Raw genomic sequence first — 20581 nt, forward strand, 5'->3', positions numbered from 1 at the left:
GAAACAGTTGAGCAAGAATGATAAAATAAATCTCACTAATTCATCTGCACTGTTTGTGTTGACAAGACACACATCAGCTTGATCTCTGCAGACAGCTGCTAGCTAGTGTTAGCTCCATGTCCCGGACAGCTGAATAAAGTAGAATCCACACGCTGTTCAGTCGACTTCCACGGCCTCTTCAGTAAACACAAACTGAGCTCAGATCAGTGTGCAGAGTTTTTTCAGTCTATCTCTGTCCTGTAGATTTGCGACATAGCTAGTCAGTTAACCATCCTGAGTCAGGATGCCAGTTACAAGCTAACAAAGAACATAAACAGATAAAAGATGCTAAGTACGCTAACTGTTCTGAGTCTGGTCTCAACAGACTCCTCATCTGAGTCTGGGTCTGACTGAGGCTCAAACATGAGGCTGAGTCTCTCTGATGTTTCCTCCTCTAACCATCTTCATACTCTCTGCTCTTTCATCTGTCCACCTGGAGCAAGCAGGTGGTGGGCGGGGCAGGAAGTAAGAATAGATGAGCTTCAGGCCCAGTTATCCAGTTTTTTTCGCACTTTTTATGTGGTAGGTTAAAAAATGTCCGGAGAGGAACTTTAAGAGACTGTCGTGACTAAAAGCAGGTCACAGCTATCATCTGTATGACTTTTCGACTTAAAATAACATTTTTGTTGACTTTGCAATAACTCAATTTCCTAACTTTTTCCACATCATGCAGCCCTAACTGAACCACTTACAAGTTACCACAGCATACACGCAACGTTTAGAGCAAATGCAAAGTCTGTCTTGGGATTTTAAGAATTGATATAGTTTTTTTTTTATCGAACCCAACAAACAGAACTAAAAGTTTGTGAGATTCTTGTGGCTGTAGACGGTGGAAGGAATGATTTAAAGGAGAAATCAAGAAAAAAAAAATTGTCTTATTTTGGAGGAACACAAATGCCAACAACAATCACTTGTGTTAGGCAGAGGCCATCATCGTGTTGACTGTTGACATTTCATCCCCGTTTCCCATGGCACACATTTTCCAGGGAGTGTCCCAGCCTGAGTGATAAAAATAGGCAGAGTGCAACATAATGGTCTCATTAGTTTACAGAAGTGGTACCAAGGAATCACCTCAATGATAATAATAGAGACTGCTATCCTCTGACGCACTAGTCACTGAGCCATTAATCAACAACACGTAATACATTCAGCTATGTTTAAAAACCACACAGGCAAAATCTTCTTTATCCTCATATTATATTGTCTGATAGTTGATTTGCAACACTTATTTCAACATGTTGAGACCATTCAACTCCTATTAGGAACAAAGTAATCAAAATTAATCACAACGTTGGGAATTTGTCATATAGATGTAAATAAAGCAACTTATGTGCCATCCGTTAATTTTCCTCATACAATGTTAGTGACTTGCAGTTGCAGCATTTCTACTGTACAGCTTCAATCAGCATGAAACTCTCTCAGTTAAACTTCCTCTCTAGAAACTCTGTAAAAAAAAATTTAACTTAACTTAAATTTTTTATTTTAACACAGTTTTCCCACATAAAAAATGATAAAAAATGTCTGAGGTTAGTTTTACTTCCTCATTGAGAAATTCTGGATCAGGCCTTGTGCCCCGCCCACCACCTGCTGGCTCCAGGTGGACAGGTAAAAGAGCAGAGAGTATGAAGATGGTTAGAGGAGGAAACATCAGAGAGGCTCAGCCTCATGTTTGAGCCTCAGTCAGACCCAGACTCAGATGAGGAGTCTGTTGAGACCAGAACCAGAGAATAGCAGACGGATCAGAACGGTTAGCGTAGTTAACATCTTTTATTTGTTTATGTTGTTTGTGAGCTTGTAACTGGCAGTGGCTGACACAGTGTTTGTGTTTGTGCTAATGCTAACTCTCTCTCTCTGTACTGACAAGGTTTCAGGTTCATTTAACCCCGCCCCCCGTCCCCAGAAGTTGACAGGATTGGTTCCTTAGGTTTATGACATATGAAACCCTGGCTGTCTGAATCTGTTGTTACGAGACTGTCATTGGTTCACTGCAGTTCAAGGTGGAAACACTCAGTCATGTTGTTGACTGATTATTTCACTCATCATATGTTTTATATAGTATTATATAAAAAACACCATATGGATGTTAACAAGGTTAAAAACTTGATTTTCTCTAAATTATCACTACAAGAGTTTAACAAGTGTGTCGAAATAAAGTTTGAAGTAAAGCTGGTGGTCATTACATAAAGCTGTATTATTGTTACATCATTCAGAGGAGCCACATGTTTGTAACATTAAAAGAAAAATAATTAGTTCTGATTTGCTCTCAGCTGATTCATTAAAATTCTCTTTTTTGTCTACATTTCTTGATTTTCTGCCTTAATTTGATAGTGAGCAGTGTAGACAGACATAGACAGGAAACGAGGAACGAGGAGGGTTTGACAAACAGCACAGGTCCCTGACTGGAATCAGACGTAGGGCATATGCATTTGTTAAGTCTAAAGTTGCGTCTTCAAATTGCTTGCTTTTTCTTGTCTTTTTCCAAAACTTCAACGTTTTCAATTTTCACTTAAATAAAACAGAGAAAAGCAGCAAATACTCCCTAAAAAAAAGCTGAAATTATAGAGTATTTAGAAATTTTACTTGATAAATTAATTGATTACCAAAATTGTCGTCAATAAATTTTCTGTCCATCAATTAAACAATTTATCAACTTGTAATTTAAGAATAAGTCAGAGCTAATGTCATAGATAAAAACAGCACATGTCACATCTGTCTGTCTCCAGCTGTGTGGAGCAGTGGCAAAGGACAGATGGAGGAGAAATCCATGAAGCCTGTACTGTATGAGAGGGTTTGTCTGAATGCTCCCTGATTCTGCTCTGCCATTACACTCAGACTGCCGGTCCTTCATTATCCCAGAGAGGGCTTAAATACACACACATTATCCCTTTTCCACCTGCACGCCTGTGTGTGTGTGTTTGTGTGTAAGTGTGTGTGTGTGTGTGTGTTTGTGTGTGTGTTTGTGGTCCAGGTATTACTCATGTTGTGGGGACCTACATCTGTTTACACAGTCACATTATGGGGGAAACAAAGAGTGTGTGTGTGTGTGAGTGAGTCACGCCTCAGCTCTGCGGTTCATCGCCTGCCTGCCATCTCAGAGATCATACGCTACCATAATAAGTGATAGATGCTCACCTGTGCACCTGCTGTGTGTGCGTGTGTGTGTGTGTGGTAGAGAGAGAGAGAGGAATTACCTCTGTTCACAATGCAAAAGATGATTAACCCACACACCCACACACAAAATCAGTCGTGTCTCTACAAGGTATGAGGAATTATGATAACGAATGCTTACCTACACATACACACACAGAGTGAGGAAACACCCTCATCACAACACCGTAACCATGGCGACATAATGTGAGAACTGATTGGCTCCTTGAGAAGAAGTTGTTGATTCAAATCCATGAAAGAGTTTTGTGCTGTTAGGAAATAAAAAATAAGGATCGAGTGTGAAAGTTCACGCTAGACTTTGGCAAAATAATTTCAACTCAAGACACACTTACTATATTCCTGAAGCTTTCAGCTGCTTCTCACAGTATTCATCAGATGTCATAGAGCCTTCATCTGCTAATCAGACTCGGTCAGTTATACTTTGAGACAACTGAGCTTTCTTGACTGTGGAACAGACTACTGCCGGTCCATTTAGCAGCTGTTCTGGAGCTTTTGATCATACCACATGATCTTCATCAACAGATCTAATTTGCCAAAATCTGGGTAAAATATGAAATGGAAATATGAACATAAACATTTCATAACAACCGGGCCAACTCTGCTTGCTGATGAAGATCATGGTATATGAAAGCCCCAGAACAGCTACTAAATGGAAACTGATGTTTCAAATGTCAAGAATGAACTTTGAAGCTAAACTTTATTTGTAATGGCAGCGCTCACAGGGGAGTTTCTCCGGACTCTTGTTGACATCTGATGAAGACCATGAAATACAGTTGAAAGCCCCGGAAAAATACGAAGCATTTTTGTCAAATCATATTTTTCTTTTTCCCTCAGCACAAAGAGAAGTAAATGTCCAGACCTGGATGGTAAAGTCTGGATTATGAGGCCACACTGGGTGAAACGCTGTCAGATTATTCTGGATTAACAGTCATGTTAATTCATGTGGCAGAAACTTAATGGGGAACTTTCTGCAGTCCAAAAGCAATCATGGGGATTAAGAGTCATTTAGCTGTGGTAATGGGTTATTGTGCGTGACTGCACTGACATAAAAAGCTTCACTAATGGTTTGTCTTTGCTCTGCAGGATCAAGCACGAGAACATTGTGGCTCTGGAGGACATCTACGAGAGTCCGGACCACCTCTACCTGATCATGCAGCTGTGAGTTCAAGTCTTTTATCGTTGCTCTCTACTTGAGTGATGGTTATGTTGTTCAGTTTGACTGATGAGAACAACGTCTCAGGTGATCTGGTGACGGTGAGCTCTGTGCTGAAACTTGAAGGCAGCACTGTTCAGCCTGTCAAAACAGTCGGACAGTGTCTTCTGGTTATCTGGAGGGAGCTTTTCAAAGTTTGAAAAAACAACCCTGATGATGTCACCAGGGTTATGAACTTGTCAGTTTTCTTTTTGGGCATTTTATCCCTTTATAAATAACTGTAGAAAGATGACAGGAAATGAGGGGAGGAGACTAACGTGCTAACAGTGGTCAGATGCTGCAGTTCATAGTCAGCACCTTAAACTTCACGGCCACTAGGCTGTAATAGTTTCAACAGAAAACTGAAGGTTTGGGGTTTGGATGAAGGCAGGGATGGTCTAATGCAGAAAACAGATGTCTAAACTTTAAATATGAAATCTGGCTTACTTACTTTGTAGTTTGTTTGTTTTTTTGTTTTTTATTTTAGACCTATAATTTAATATGCTTGCGAGAATGTAGAAGCATAAAAATCGAATCTTTATTCAAATTCAACATTGAACAAGCTGTAAAATAACTACACAACATTTTACATTACATACAACATTTCAAATTGAATCAGTGTATTTAGCTTAATAAAGTTAGAGTGCAATTTTCTTATTTGATAAATATGCATGGGGATTTGTTAAAATATAATGATTTACTCACAGAACATTATACATGTGCCAAAAATTCCTATTACCTCATCTCTGTCTTTTTCACACTTTTAATCCTATTCTGCTGCCTACCCATCAACACACACACACACACACACACACACACACACACACACACAAACACACTTTTCACTTCAATGACAGCTACACTGAGATGACAAAAACATTTCACACGCTAACACACACACACACACACACACACACACACACACAAAAAGCCCACCCGTCCTCCCACACACTCGCACACACCACGCAGCTCCAAGCCCTCTGTTACATCAGTACCATCTCTGCTTTGATGGTCAGCAATAGAGGGAAGCAGGATCGCCCATGGTTCACCCATGGGTGCCCCACTAACCTCCTCTGCAAGGTTACTGCTGCTTATGTAAGAGGAGAAGTTGGATCTGGAAGCTTGGCATTCACACTGGAAAAATTTTAGTCAAGTCCAGGTTGGAAGTTGCGGCTGTGGGTTACACAACAGCGGCTGTGTTTACAACCCGGTGTCCGCGGATTATCTGTTCACCTGCTGCATGTGTTCAAGTCTTTCTATTGCTACACCAACAAAATACAAAAAAACACACACACACTCTCTCATGAGATACTGTAAAGAATGAACTCTCAGGTGGAGGCTGACGTGTTGCTTTTAAATGGCATTAAACAGCTAATCCACGAGGCTCTGTGGATGCTTCAATAATGAGGACACTGAGTGTAGGTTGCAGCTTTGGATATTTCTTCCACGCGCTTGTGTTCGCTCCAAACAAACTGTGTTGCTTTTGGAAAAAGGGAAAAACGTCTTGAGGAGGAATCTTCACTGCAAAGACCACGCAGCAAGAATCTTAAAAGTTTTCATGAACTACAGAAAATGCTTTTACTTATTAATCCGTCCAACATCTAATCAACATAAATACAACTCTGTGATCTAATCCTGGATTTTGTAAAGGTGTGCATCCAAATTAATTTCCTGGTTTTAGGACTTATTCCTGCAGCACTATATTGAGCAATTTTGTAGTTAATTGTTTAGTCATTAAAGTTTTCATTATTAAGAGAAAGAATGTGATATCATGGCCATCCGGTATTACATACTGAAGTTAAATTTTACTTTTTTTGAGGCTAATTTTCATCTCTCGTCCATGGCTACATAGCTAACAAGCTAGCGCAATGAAAATAAATGACTTCATCAGGTCTGCTCAGCTCTTTTCAAGCAGACGAACGGTAAACAAAGAAACACATTCAGCTTTTCTCAGAGCTGAAGTTCCTTCAACTCGCCTAGTGAGAAGTTACAGAGCCTGAAAGCTGCCGTTGGCCAGACTCCAGTCAGAGGTCTTACTCTGATTAAGCTGTTTACCTACAGTGTTAACCTTTTGATTGAGATTCCTGTTGTCATGACTAAACCACTTCACAGAGTATTACTGTTCCCTGGCCGGCTGTTTGTTACGTTTACTGCTAATTGTCCCGAGAGGTTTTCATTGTCCAAGCTGTTGTTTTATTTTAGTTCTTCAACAGCATTTTCTACCAGCAGTGAATGATGTCTCAAATTCTAGCACGGGGCGGCAGTGAGAGACAGTGAGAGCGAGGACCTCACCTCTGCTCCTCCGTCCTCCTCCACACCTTCCTCCATCCCTGCATCTTTTGTCACTCCTCTCTCACAGTCTCTGCCCTCTGCTCGCGTCATTGCTTTCTCCGCTCTCACACCTTATTTCCGTTGCCACCTCCACCTCCTGCTCACTTCCATTTTCCCTCTCTCTTACCATCTGCTCATTGAATATGGGTGAGTTGCCATAGTTACAGGGTCAAAGGTTACATCTGGGTTATTACATTTTAGAGCAACCTTGAAAAATGGTGGTTTTATGAGCATGAGTGGGGTGCTGTGAAGTTTTGAAATGCCCCCAAACATAAAATATGAAGTAGCTGCGTTTCTATTCACCGGGTTGAATTTAATAAACATATCGACAACTTAAAAACTCACAGAAAAAACAAGATACTGTTTGTCTTCATCATTTTTTAATGTCAGACATGTTTCACACTGTCTGAAGATAAAACAAAGTGAAGAATACAGACGTCTGAATACAGACATCACCAGAGGGAAACCTCATTTTGCATTTGGGCAGTAAGTTAGTTACATACATACACTCATTGCTATGTATGTAGGTAATGGAGCTGTATCCATTTTACAACAATATGGTGCAAATGTTATTGAAATTTGCCATTAACATTGAACTTTCTCATTCCAAACACCAATTCTTCCTTCCTTGAATGAACAAACAGCTGAATTGAACCATGTGTTTAGATTAACAATGGATCGGATGCCTGTGTAATGTGAAAAGGGCGTCGGTTAAAGTGATGAATCCAGATAGAATTATCCTCTAAAGCTACATCCACACTTTGTCACGGTTTGAGGTAAGTCGGGGTAAGGGGTGGACCCAAATGCAGAGGAGGAACCAGTGTCAAGGAATTTATTAACAAAAAACAAAAATCCATACATGGGCCAAAGCCACTGACAAAACAAACAAATCTCATCACCAACAAACAAACAATGATCCCACAAGGACAAGACAGTACAAGGGCTTCTTAAAAAGGAACAGAACTGATTAGTGATGGAGAACAGGTGGGGAAGCAGACACAGGTGGGACACATCAGGGAATTAACCAAAGGAAGCAAAACTAGAACTCAGACAATGGGGCGACATGACTATCAAAATAAAACAGGAAGTGCATGGGGAAACAGAGCACAAGACAGGGAAGACAAAACTAGACACCAGAAACACCCAAACCAGAAACACTCAAAACCCAGAACAGAAACCCAAAACCAAGAAAACCAAAAACCAAGAACGTCCAAAAAACAAAACCCTGGAGCCTCCAGGCTGAGACCATGACACACTTCTACGTTTTCACTTTAAAATGGCGTTTTCAAACGAAAACCACATATCACATGACCGTTCACGTGCAAACAGGAAGCACATTGTCCACATTGTTACACGTCAGTAACACTTGTAATTCATTATCCATGTTGTATTGACCACTGGTAGTCCAGGCTGATGGACACCAGGAGTAAACGTAGCAAAAGAGATGCGTCTTAAAATCAAAACTGCTGGATGTGTAAGTAAGAAACTGTTCAGCCTGTTTGCACACATGTTCACCCTAACAACCTTATAAGGTGATATATGTCAGATATTGTATTTTCAGCTATTTCTACTGCCCCAAAACATATATACGTAACGCTTAGGCTGAATGATACGCAGAAAAGATTTTCGATACAGGTCATGATTTCAGTTGGAATGGTAATTTTTGCATTTCATTTACACTGAAAAAAATTTATAAAAATTATGAAGAGGAGATTCTCGTTAGGGCTTGTACCAAACAAATTTACAGGTGAAGGATATGATTTTTTAGCATCGCTGTTTCACCACAGCGCTTCATTTATGGTCTGTTGTGACACATTTTACCTTTATCCAAAAAAAATTGCAGCTCCTGTGATTTGGATATTGTTCAGGCCTACTTAATGCAGCTTTAATCAAGCACTAACTTGTTAAGTCTGGTTTCTAAATAATCTAAAAGCAACATCCAGACCCTATCAGCCTTACTAATGTTAATAGTAAGGCTTATTAATGTTGTGATTTGTATTTTTTTATGCTTCTTTTTACTACCGTGTGCTGATAGTTTTGTTTTAAGCTCGTACATGTTAACAACAGACAGAATTACAGACGGATGTGTTTTACTTTGGAGAAAAATGTGAAAAATATGTAAAAGTCAGTGTAAAAACATCAGAGTATTTCAGTCTCCCTTTTATCTGTCCTCGTTGCTGCAGGCTGTTCTTCCTTAAGCAGCTTCATCACTATACAACTGATCTGTTTTTACATAAAGCATTTGTTTCCATCTTATCTCGGAAAAAAAAGCTCCAGCACAAAACTGTTTTTGACGGAGCACAAACTCTCTTTCCTCCAGAAAGTCGATCTCTCTGCTACATGAATTTGTTCCAACCACCCCTGTAATAAATGTAATTTGTTATAATTATTTGCATTTTATTGAGATGTCAGTTCTTTTTTTCCAACAGACAGAAATCTCATTTAGGAGAAAGGATTTTGAATATTTTCTGTGTAATTGCAGTGTGGTGGATCGATGCTGTCTGACAGCATTTCTTTCATTCCCGTTCATCACAGCTTGTCTTACGTAACCTCGACCGCAGGGAGGCAATCAGTCCGCGCCGCTATGAAAATCGATGCAACCGAGTGCAATGTGGGCTTTATATTGATGTTGTTTGTGCTGTGAATTGCATGTTAATAAAATATGAAAGACATACAGTAGAGAGACAAACTGGCTTTGAAAAAATCTATAAGAAAGTAGTAAGGCATAAACTGTGCTCCCTCGCTATCCTGGTTGCACACTTTTTTTTACTGGTTTTTATTGTTTTATAACATCATACTTCAGCCTGACGAGGTGAAAACACTGGTGTGATGCAGTACTCTGGGGTTAAAGGTCCGATATAGTATAAAGGTAAATGTCCATGTGTAGTTTGATTATAAAGCAGGTCTAGGTTCTATATTAATACTGTGAAAGTATCAAAGCGCTCAGTCTACAGAGAAATGCACACAGCCTGTATTCAGAAACTGAGGCTTGAAATGAGCCATCAAGACTTCTGTAACTTTGTGATGTCACAATAAAGCAGTCACTGCTCTCAGCCATGCCCGAAGCCTGGCCCATTTATTCTCATTTCAGCCATATTGCCAGTACCTAACTTGTCGTCAAGTAAACCACATTTATTGTACGCTCCATTTAATCTTGTGTTTGTGTTGATTTTTCTATTTTTTGATTACTTTTTGTAGTTCATTATTGTTTATTACTTCCTATTTTCTATTATTTTCTAAATCGCAGACACTGTCCAGATAAGGTTAATGGTCCGCTATGTGTTTTATTTGAAGTTTTGATCATAAGAAAATATATTTGTGATTTTAAGAACCAAAAACCATCTCAGTGTAGTTTTACATCTTCTCTCTCAGGCTTCTCTCTGGAGCTCTAGCAACAACAGGTTGGTGAGCCAATCAGAAGAGAGGAGGCTCTGAGCCTCTCTTCTCTTTGTCTGACTGTTTTCTGAGTGATCAAATAAAAATATAGCAGATTTGAGGTAAACACTCAGAGAAACCAAATCCTGCAAGGTTGGATGGTGGGTCCAGGTGGGCGGGGCTTGGGGCATGGCTGATGGCGATGACTGCTTTGTTGTGACATCACAAATTTACAGAAGTCCAGACGGCAGGTTTTAAAGGTCAGTTTCTGAATACAGGCTCTGTGCATTTCTCTGTGGACTGAGGCTTTGATGCTTTCACAGTATTAACATAGAACCTAGACCTGCTTTATAATCAAACAAGACATGGACATCTACCTTTATACTATATGGGACCTTTAAAAACCAGGGACAATGATGGAAATAATAATAAGATAAATAAAATCAGGGATTTTAACATTCAGTCCCTAAACATTTTTCATATTGTGATATTTATAAATAAAAATGCTGTGTTTATATGCACACATTACACAATTACTTTGCATAACCTTGTTAAAGAAGACATTCATTACAGCGTTTACATGGTTCATAGTATTTTCCTTAGTTTGTTTTATAATTTGATTCATGTCTGTGAGGATGTGAGGTAACCTACTGGTCATCTTTATTAATTCTATGATTTATGTTTTTTTTAGAGCGTCAGCTGCTCTTTTTGCAGTCCACACAAAACATGAAAACATGACAGATGAACTTCTACAAAATAAGAAACAGAAAATGGAAATGTTTTATTGTTGTCCACTGTATTTGTAAGCTCATACACACAAATTCGAATCAAGAACAAATTACCAAATCAGATTTATTTTATTTTATTTCTAATATTTTTGCATTATTGCTTAATAACTGTCCAGCTGTCTACACAGATTTGGAGTTTAATGCAATTAGTATAATGATAGTGTCTACATGACCGTTTCCACAGTAATCTGAGGAAGTGGTTATGTGAACAAAACAAAGATGGACTGGATGAAAGGAGGCAAACGGGAGTCTCAGTGCGGCCGCAGAAACAGCGGGGTTTCTTCCCTTGATGCCGACTAATCAGCGCAGCAGCTCAATAGCTCCAGTCAGATCTGTGATGCTCTACTGTGATTAGTTAGTCTGACCCTGCAAAGACTGCAAAAGCTCTTCATCTCTGACATGGTGAACAGCGTGCATCACACACACACACACACATACACACACACACACACACACACACACACACACACACACACACACACCAGACCCTTGAAATTAAGACTCGCTGTCAGCCATGATGCACGACTGTCGCCTCGGGAGAGCGTTACGAATGCCTGCCTCTAAACGGATCAGCTGATGGAGGAGAGATGGATGGAGAGAGATGGTGGAGCGGGAGGAAGGAGAAGGGACGATGCAATGTTTCCTCCAGAAGAATGTTGGTTCCTGAAATTCATCTATTGATAGTTGGAAAACAGCGATGACTCTTTGATGATGACTCTTTTTTTATTTTCATTTTGCAATATCATTTTAAATTTTAGTTCACACACACACACACAAACTCCCCCAGTTTGTCATATCAAATGAGGTTTGTTTTTGTATAAGTGTTGCCGTTGAGGTTGAATCTATGAGCTGAGAAACAGCAGCAGGTTGTCAGTTCAGTTCAGTTTCCATCTGAATTCAGCCTCATCAAGTGTTTTTTAAGTCTGTGTAAATGATGCTGCGGGTACATGTGGTATTTTGTTGACATGCCTCGCAGTGGCGTCGATTCAGGGCGGCGTAAACACAATATTGTGAGTCCAGTTGAAACCACACCCAAAGCAGCTGCAGGGTTTTGGAGCCCACCCTCTGAAAGCACAGTCTGTACGCAGCGACACAGTCCTCAGATCAGCCTAAATAAATGATGTGTGTGGATGGACTGTGGGTGTGACGCCCACAGAGTTTCTTGTAGCCTGTGTTTTTGAAGTGAAGGGGTGATTACTCCCCATATATATATATATATACATTTATAGTGACAAATCAATCACTGACAGCTGTAGGGCCACGCCGCGGTGATTGTGTTCGACTTATGGATTTTTTCAGTCCATAAATTGGAAGTGCATAAATTTCACTCACACATCATCATCATCATGTCAAACACATCCTGAGACATTATGAAAATGAGCAGGCTTCTGTGACCTTTGACCTCCTCACTGCTGGATGTCCTGTGACTTTATTTAGAGTATATCAAATGAGAAAAGCTGAACGGAGGTAATCTGACAACCTTCAGAGTTGTTTCACAGCCTCTGTGTGTGTGTGTGTGTGTGTGTGTGTGTGTGTGTGTGTGTGTGTGTGTGTGTGTGTGTGTGTGTGTGTTTTTACATGTGCGTGACACTGTTAATTTTGTGTGCACTGTTTGTTCGGCTTTGGTGTGTGTGTACATGTGTTATATGTGTGTCTTGTGTTTTTTAATGCTTGTCTTTTTGTGTATTTGTTTTATATGTTTTTGTCTATGTGTGTGTATGTGTGTGTGCGTGTGTGTGTACTTGTGTGGGTGCTCCTGTCTGATTGCCATGGTCTCCTTACACAAACGCTTACGCAACCATGCAGCCTGGTGGCTGATCTCCTTTTTGCCATGTATGTGTGTGTGTGTGTGTCTGTGTGTCTGTGTGCGTGCGTGCGTGCGTGCGTGCGTGCGTGCGTGCGTGCGTGCGTGCGTGCGTGTTTAGCCCTTTCTTGTCATTCCCAGACACGACTGCCTCTGAAACCGAGCGAGTCACTGCCCTCTTTGAAGAGCGAGAGAGAGGATTAGCAATTAATTCTGATCTCTTTTTTTCCAGAAACTTCATTAGAGTTTAACTTCCACAGGCTCTAATCTGATCTGTCGCCGTGACGATGCCCCACAGATACACCGGGCAACTGCGTGTGTGTGTGTGCGAGCGTGTGTTTGCCCTTGTGCGTTCTTGTGTGTTGTATGTGCACGTTTGTGGCCCCCTGGTGCACTTTTGTGCTTGTGTGTTTGTGTTTGTAAGTCCTTTAATGTTCTTGAAAGCACAAAGTATACACAAGCAGTACATATAGAGAGATTAATACAAGGGTAGGTTCATCACTGCTGCTGTTACTTTTACTACTATTATTATTACTTGTGAAATGACAGTCACTACTGCCACAGCTTGACTTGTGAACAGTTGCAGTGACAGTTACACAGGAGAGTTTTAGATTGTGTTGTCTCAGCTGATAGAGGAGGGGATCCTCCAGCAGGGGGAGCTATGCGTCTGTACAGCAGGTAATGAGCCTGTTCTCATCTGTACACACTGTATGCACTATAGCCTGAACAAGTTATTTCATGTGGTCTGGAGTCATAAAACATCAAACTAACTCCTGAAAGAATCTGCCAGAGGGAGAAACTGCAGATTGACTTCAATGTTTTTCTTGGGTCAAATGCGAGCTTTTTTCTTTCTTTTGTTTTTCTTCCTGCAGCAACTGATTTCATTCTGTCGACTTAAACAAACATTTTTATTTGTCCTTTTTTTTTTTTTTACATTGAAAAGTACATTTTTTCTTTTAAAATTTTTGACTTAATGGTTCATGAATTCTTTGACAAAGAAACTGCAAAAAAAAAACTTTGAGTCTGAGAATCAGATTTTTCTCAAAATTTGCTGCTCTGATATCGGTGGAATTTCATTTATTTCCAAATCCAGTCAGTATTTTAGGATAACAAACACAAAGGAGGTTGATTTGCCTCACTGAAAGATTTGGACCTGAATCATAAAAATGTGAAACAGTCTCATGTTTAAAGCTCACAGTCTTCCCCATCTCTAACTTCCCATTGCTCCACTGTCATCCTTAAGGCTTTCTCTTGCTGCTGCTGCTGCTCGGGAAAGAACATGACTCAAAAATGGAAAAAACGCCCCACAGATTTCATAAAGTTCAAAGATTAATTTTGAAATATTATAGAACTGGATTCCAGTCAGAGAGAAATCTGAATTTTTAAAAGCCCAGTTGGGAATTAGTGTGAAGGATGGAAGGAAGCACTTTGCAGGAATATGTGCATCTGTATGTGTGTGTGAGTGTGTGTGTGTGTGTGTGTGTGTGTGTGTGTGTGTGTGTGTGTGTGTGTGTGTGTGTGTGTGTGTGAGGTAGCACATGGCTCACAGCTTCCACACACTCTTGGCTGGAAACATCTACAGCTCATAAATTACCAGAAATCTCAACCCAGCACCCTCCCTGCTTGTTGCCAGTTACTGCCATGTGTGTATGTGCGTTTGTGTGTGAGTATGTGTGACAGTGCACTGTACACACACACACACACACTGACACGCACACTACACACTTCTTCCTATTCTGCAGGGTGTCCGGCGGCGAGCTGTTCGACCGTATCGTGGAAAAAGGTTTCTACACGGAGAAGGACGCGAGCACGCTGATCCGACAAGTCCTGGACGCTGTTAACTACCTGCACAGGATGGGCATCGTCCACCGAGACCTGAAGGTACTGCAACACACACACATGCACGCACACACACACACACACACACACACGCACACGCATACACATTCCCTGCCTCTTCACTGAGGCCTGACCACACATACACACACACTCTCACTCTCCACTCCCAGATTTTAAATGCACACAAGTGGTTTGTTCTCACTTGGCAGCCTGTGATTTACTGCAGCAATAAGGGCAGTGGCCCAACACATGCAGTGCATTGTGGGTCAGCATGGCGCGTGCCGGCTGTTGGAAGAGAGGGGATTGGTTAGAGCAACCTCCAGAAAGCGGCTGGGTGTAAAAGGAGGAAGAAAAGAGGGTGTCTGACACTTTCTTTTAAAATCACATTCATATTATCTGCTGAGGTTTTTCTCCTACAGGAAACTGGTGTTAACGAATTATTCAGCAAAACGACCGTGAATTTAAAACCATTGAAAGTCACAAATATGAAATCTTTCTCTCCGTCTGTCTCCTCTCTGCAGCCGGAGAACTTGTTGTATTTTAATCCTCAAGACGAGTCAAAGATCATGATCAGCGACTTCGGACTTTCCAAGATGGAGGGCAGTGGTGACGTCATGTCCACCGCCTGTGGCACCCCAGGATACGTGGGTAAGTTGGTCAGTCTTTAAAAGGGTCTCAGACAGTATATACACATGGTGGCTGTACACTGTACATGAGAGGCGACTGAGGCCAAACACGTCACATCACATTCGTCTAGAAGAAACAGCTTTCTTCTTCTATTGCAGTATAGTTAGTTCTACCATTACGAGTATAATGAGGAATATTTAAGATCAGACTTATGCCATTTTAGCACAACCTTGTTTAGCGTCCTTGCTAACATACTTGGACAAACAAGACAAAGGTTACACTCCCATGTCATTGTTCAGAATTTGAAATCGTAAGTTTGACTTTTATCGCTACAAGCGGAAAGACGTTTCTCACTACACAATGTTGGGAAATGGTAACGTAATCTTGGGTAACCCTGCTTCTCCAAATCCAATGAAGAGTTGAACATAGCTTGTTAATGTTAGCCTAAACCTCTGATAGCGTCCAGGACCAGCTTCCACACTGTAGAAAATACACCGATCAGCTGCAACATTCAAACCTGTTACCTGTTTTAATGTTGTGGTGGATGGGTGCAGCTTGCCACCTTACATCAGAGCAGACACTGCTTAATGTGCTCCTTACATTTTTTTTTTATCATTTGGTTTCGGAAAGGTTGTGAGGGTAAATGTGAATATGAACTGAGCTGTCTGTAGTACAGGTGTGAATCATGTCATTTCCATCTGACACCATTTATGTTTTCCTGTGTGTGTGTGTGTGTGTGTGTGTGTGTGTGTGTGTGTGTGTGTGTGTGTGTGTGTGTGTGTGTGTGTGTGTGTGGTGCTCAGATAGTCTGTGTACAGCTTACAAACACACACACCAATCATGCTTATCACTCCCTGACAGACAACCCCCCTCTGTAGAGTCAACACAGAGCGCTGCTTTGTGTGTAGGTGTGTGTGTGTGTGTGTGTGTGTGTGTGTGTGCGTGCGTGTGTGTGTGTGTTGTCCTGCATGCATGTTATGTTGTACATGTGTAAATGCATATGCATATACAGTATTTCATATTTTGTGTGAATATGTGCACATCTGTGTGTACATGTGAGTGCTGCTGCTTGTGTGTGTGAGCATTTCTGTGTGTGTGTGTGTGTGTGTGTGTGTGTGTGTGTGTGTGTGTGTGTGTTGTTGTAAGAGACAGATGTTCAGTGTTGACAGTACACAAACTTCTGTGGTGGAACACAAACAGACTGTTTGCTCTGATCATGTTTCTGACAAACAATGTACGAACTCTCTCATAAACAAATCTGTTGTAGAAACAAAAGCAGATTCATGAATAACTGTTTTCATTTTAATGTTTTGAAATTAATTTTGCAGTGCCCCCATCAGGCCAGCTGTAACACATTACAGTCTGAAGTTATTATATTTTCATCAGCTGCTCACACACTGCCTGCTTTGCCTTTGGTTTGATACTTCTTTAAATGTTCATACCCTAGCATCAATCACTATCCTCCACTCTCTCCACTCATCTCTCTTTACTTTCCTCTTCCATCTATCCTTCATCATTATGGCCTTCACAGTCGACCCCCCTCTTGCTCTCCTGCAGAGGTTTACTTGACCACAGGGTATTTCCACTCCAGACAATTTGTGTCTAAATATAACTTAGGTATAAATAACCCTGGAACTCACCAAATGAAAACCAGATCCGAACAATTAGCATGAGTATGTGCGTGTGCAATGACACGGTTTTTTTTTTCACGACATACTTCATTCCACAAAAGTTACTTCTCTAGGCCGGTGTTGTAACAGCTCACCAAACTGAACTGATCCTACTAACACACCAAAAGTAGATCCAGACAGTCTGCAGCAAGTATGTGATGAGTGATAAAGTAGTTGGATGACATGACATAAAGTGCAGTAAAACTAAGTGTTAAATTTAAATTAAATGTGCACTAGAGAACTATAAATTCCTGGGTAACAGTGGTCCACCTCAGTCCAACCAGTTTATTCAACAAAAAAAAGTTTCAACAGTCTTTCCTTATTATCATCCTGAAAAAACACAATGCCTTTCACAATGCATTTCATAACATATTGATCTATTGGTTTATGTGTAGGACTGATCCCCACAACTTTTAAGGTTCTATATGTAAGTATTTTAATTTAAGACATTAAACAATTAACTAAGATTATCAACAGAATGTAAAGAAATACCAGTTTTGACTTTGTGTCAAAGACGTTTATGTATTGTGTTGCAGAGATATCTATCGAGGTTAGCATGTTAATCAGCTAGTCCCAGCCTGCCCCTCCTTTTAATACGTCTTTGCACTTCAAGATAGTAGGCGTGTCCCAGAAGGCCACACCTTCAAAGCACGCAGTCTTCAAAGGTGTGGCCTTCGTAGCCGTCATAGACCACTACGGCCGAATCTAAACAAGACGGTCTGGCCTACAGAGGATTTCTGCTTTGTGTCACCAGCTGTGCCTGCCCTCACAAAATACTGCTCACTGCGTGTTTTCACTGACAATGAAAAAATATCACCTAGTAACCATGACAACGCGTAACTTTTTTCTTACAAAAACTTGAGGTTTTAAGTTTCTTGGTTTATGACCCAATCTATGCAGCATTGGCAATATGTTAATAACTGCCCTATCCAGAGATTAGATTTATTTAACTTCAACGTGAAGGTTTGTGATTGGCCAGTGAGCCCAGTACTGGAACACAGACGCAGTAGTAGACAGGTACGCAGAGAGAGCCAGTAAAAACAGACGCCCACTGGGTTTTGACCCAGTACACACTCTAACACGTAGCCCCTTTAACCAAAAGTTTATAATTGTTGTTACTATGACGATGAAGGTCCGCTAGTATGCTCCTATACAGGTCTTATTATTGTCACCAAAACAACAGTAAGTTGGAGGACTTATTGGATTTTGTTGTTTTCTTCCACAATAAAATGAGACAAACATCTGAAAGCTCATGAAAACGAGACACAACACAATCAACAGCAACAGCAGCTTGTTTCGAAATAAAAAAGGAAGAACTGAGTCATTATCATGAGCTGAAACCGACTCTCAAACTTCATTAACTGAAAATCCAGAGTCTATGAAGTCCCAGCCAGTGTTTGACACATTTGAAGAGCATGCAGGATACAAAACACTCACTCATTAGTATTTAGCAACAGAAAATCAGTTACAGGAAATGACAATGAAAAAATATCAGGTTACTGCTATATTAATATTACATATATTTACTTTCTATTAGTTCTAAACCTAAGTAACATCTTGACCCAACTTATTTTTTGAAGTAGTGAGCACCAGACAGAATGACCTCAGCGTGTAAAAATGTCCTAATTCTGAATCCAGCACAACAAGGACACACACACACACACACACACACACACACACCTTCACAATGAGTCAGAGCAGACCTATAAACAAACTTCAGCTCTCTGATTCAGCACACGTGTGCAAAGTTTATGTTTTGCCCCAGATATGAGTGGTATTTCTTCATATCTTGCTATGTCTGTGTGTGTGTATGTGTATGTGTGTGTGCCAAATCTATTTCTTCACAAAGACCATGAGAGAACGGCAGACATGTCTTGGGTTTGATAGTCATCTCTATGATTTCAGGTACAGAATGTGAACGTGTACCTCCCGCAGAAAATTTCCCACCATTAACCAAACTGCCATGCGATTTTAATTTTGGTAGACACTGAGAGTCTGCATACTTTCTCTGTATTCAGGCTCATAAACAGCTACGTTTTCACGTAAAAGCCACATACAGCTTTAACTAGACCCTCAAGTGAAATGCTACTGAAAACACAGTCCAGACTTAAGCTTCATTAAACAACAACCAGGCTACTTTAAAATGGAGTCATAGTACTAGTAATAAGAACTGAATGTACCTAAAATAACTGATCACTTCTTTCTCTGGCTCTCAGCTCCAGAGGTCCTCGCTCAGAAGCCGTACAGTAAGGCAGTGGACTGCTGGTCCATCGGAGTGATTGCCTACATCCTGTAAGTACCAACTCGTCCTCTTTTTATGACATCACTCTGTACAGGAAGTATGACATAGCACCGTACAGGTTTTATCCAAGCTCTCAAACTGAGATCGCTTCAATTTCAGTTTATAGTTTCTCACCAGGGAACTGATTGTACCCTTTCACATTTCCGACTAAAGCCTGATGTTTGCAGGTCTTGGTGGGTTTTTTGACCAGTGTAAAAGTACAGTGTTACAGAACTTGCACCTCCATTGAAGCAGCTCTGCCTTTGAGTCTTTCCTCTCCTTTCCTAGCAGTTGGTCAGAGCACCACAGCTGCTGAATCTCAGAGTCAGACACAGTTATGCCATGGGTTAGGGTTAGACACACTTTAAACCACCTTCACATTCTCGCCATCAAGCTCGATAGCACTGATTTGTCATGTACCAGTAACTGCACAGATAGCAATGCTAATGTATGCTAATGTGTTTACAGACCCTGAAGTCCTCAAAGGTCATGTAGCACTAACTCTACACTGTTACTGAACATGAAGCACTTGTGATGACAAGTGTTTGTTGATATTACCCTGCTTGTATTTGCTTGTGTGTGCGTTCATGTGTGTGTGTGTGTGTGTGTGTGTGTGTGTGTGTGTGTGTGTGTGTGTGTGTGTGTGTGAGTGTGTGTGTGTGTGAGTGTGTGAGCGTGCGTGCGTGCGTGCGTGCGTGCGTGCGTGCGTGCGTGCGTGTGCGTGTGTGTGTGTGCCATCATCAGAGCCAGATGGAGCTCTGCTGAATTCCCTTGTATGGACATGGAGCTGCAGGGTAGATTTCTTTTCCACTTTTGTTTTTTTTTGTTTTTTTGCTTTGTTTTTCTTCTGCTGTGTCACCCCCACCTCCTGCACTCCCCTTCACACACACACACACATACATTCACTTGCAATATGTGTGTGTGTGTGCACATGCTAGAAATCCACAATAATGTGTATATGTGTTAGTAATAATATATGTGTTACTGTGATGTGCATGAAGTACTTTTAGAGTGTGTGTGGAATGTGTACAATGTTACGGGTCATTGTGCGTGCGTGTCCTGCCCACTTACATGTGGGTGGGTGGGTGGGTGTGTGTGTGTGTGTGTGTGTGTGTGTAGAGCATGACCCCTAAAGTGTGTTCCACATTGTTGACACCTGAAGCCACCGCTTTAATTATTTTAAGGTGTGAGTGTTTCTCCATCTGTCTCCATTTATGTGTGTGTGTGTTTGTTCCACCTCATACACACATTACTATCTTGGGCAAGACCTCAGATCAGAGGTCAGAGGTCAGCAGCAGGTTAATGGGATGCACAGTGTGAGATGTGGCAGAGAGTATAAGGCACGCACAGACTTAACAAATGTTTGTGTGTCTGTGATTTGTGTCTAATGTTTGAAATGAATGTCTCACCCTCTCTCTCTCCATCTCTCCCTCACTTTTTCTGTCACATAAAGTAAATGTGTGTGTC

At 40.9% G+C, this 20581-nt stretch overlaps 1 protein-coding gene across 1 annotated transcript in view; it reads left to right on the forward strand.

Moving 5' to 3' along the window:
* The window catches only part of camk1da (calcium/calmodulin-dependent protein kinase 1Da), a 64952-nt gene that overhangs the window by 31794 nt on the left and 12577 nt on the right, over positions 1-20581 (forward strand). The window contains exons 4-7 of the mRNA XM_056367584.1: positions 4291-4365; positions 14440-14578; positions 15058-15184; positions 19050-19125. Coding sequence (XP_056223559.1) covers positions 4291-4365; positions 14440-14578; positions 15058-15184; positions 19050-19125 — 417 coding nt within the window. The remainder of the gene's footprint in view (positions 1-4290; positions 4366-14439; positions 14579-15057; positions 15185-19049; positions 19126-20581) is intronic.

This window comes from Seriola aureovittata, chromosome 22, assembly GCF_021018895.1.
Source record: "Seriola aureovittata isolate HTS-2021-v1 ecotype China chromosome 22, ASM2101889v1, whole genome shotgun sequence".
NCBI classification, from domain to species: domain Eukaryota; kingdom Metazoa; phylum Chordata; class Actinopteri; order Carangiformes; family Carangidae; genus Seriola; species Seriola aureovittata.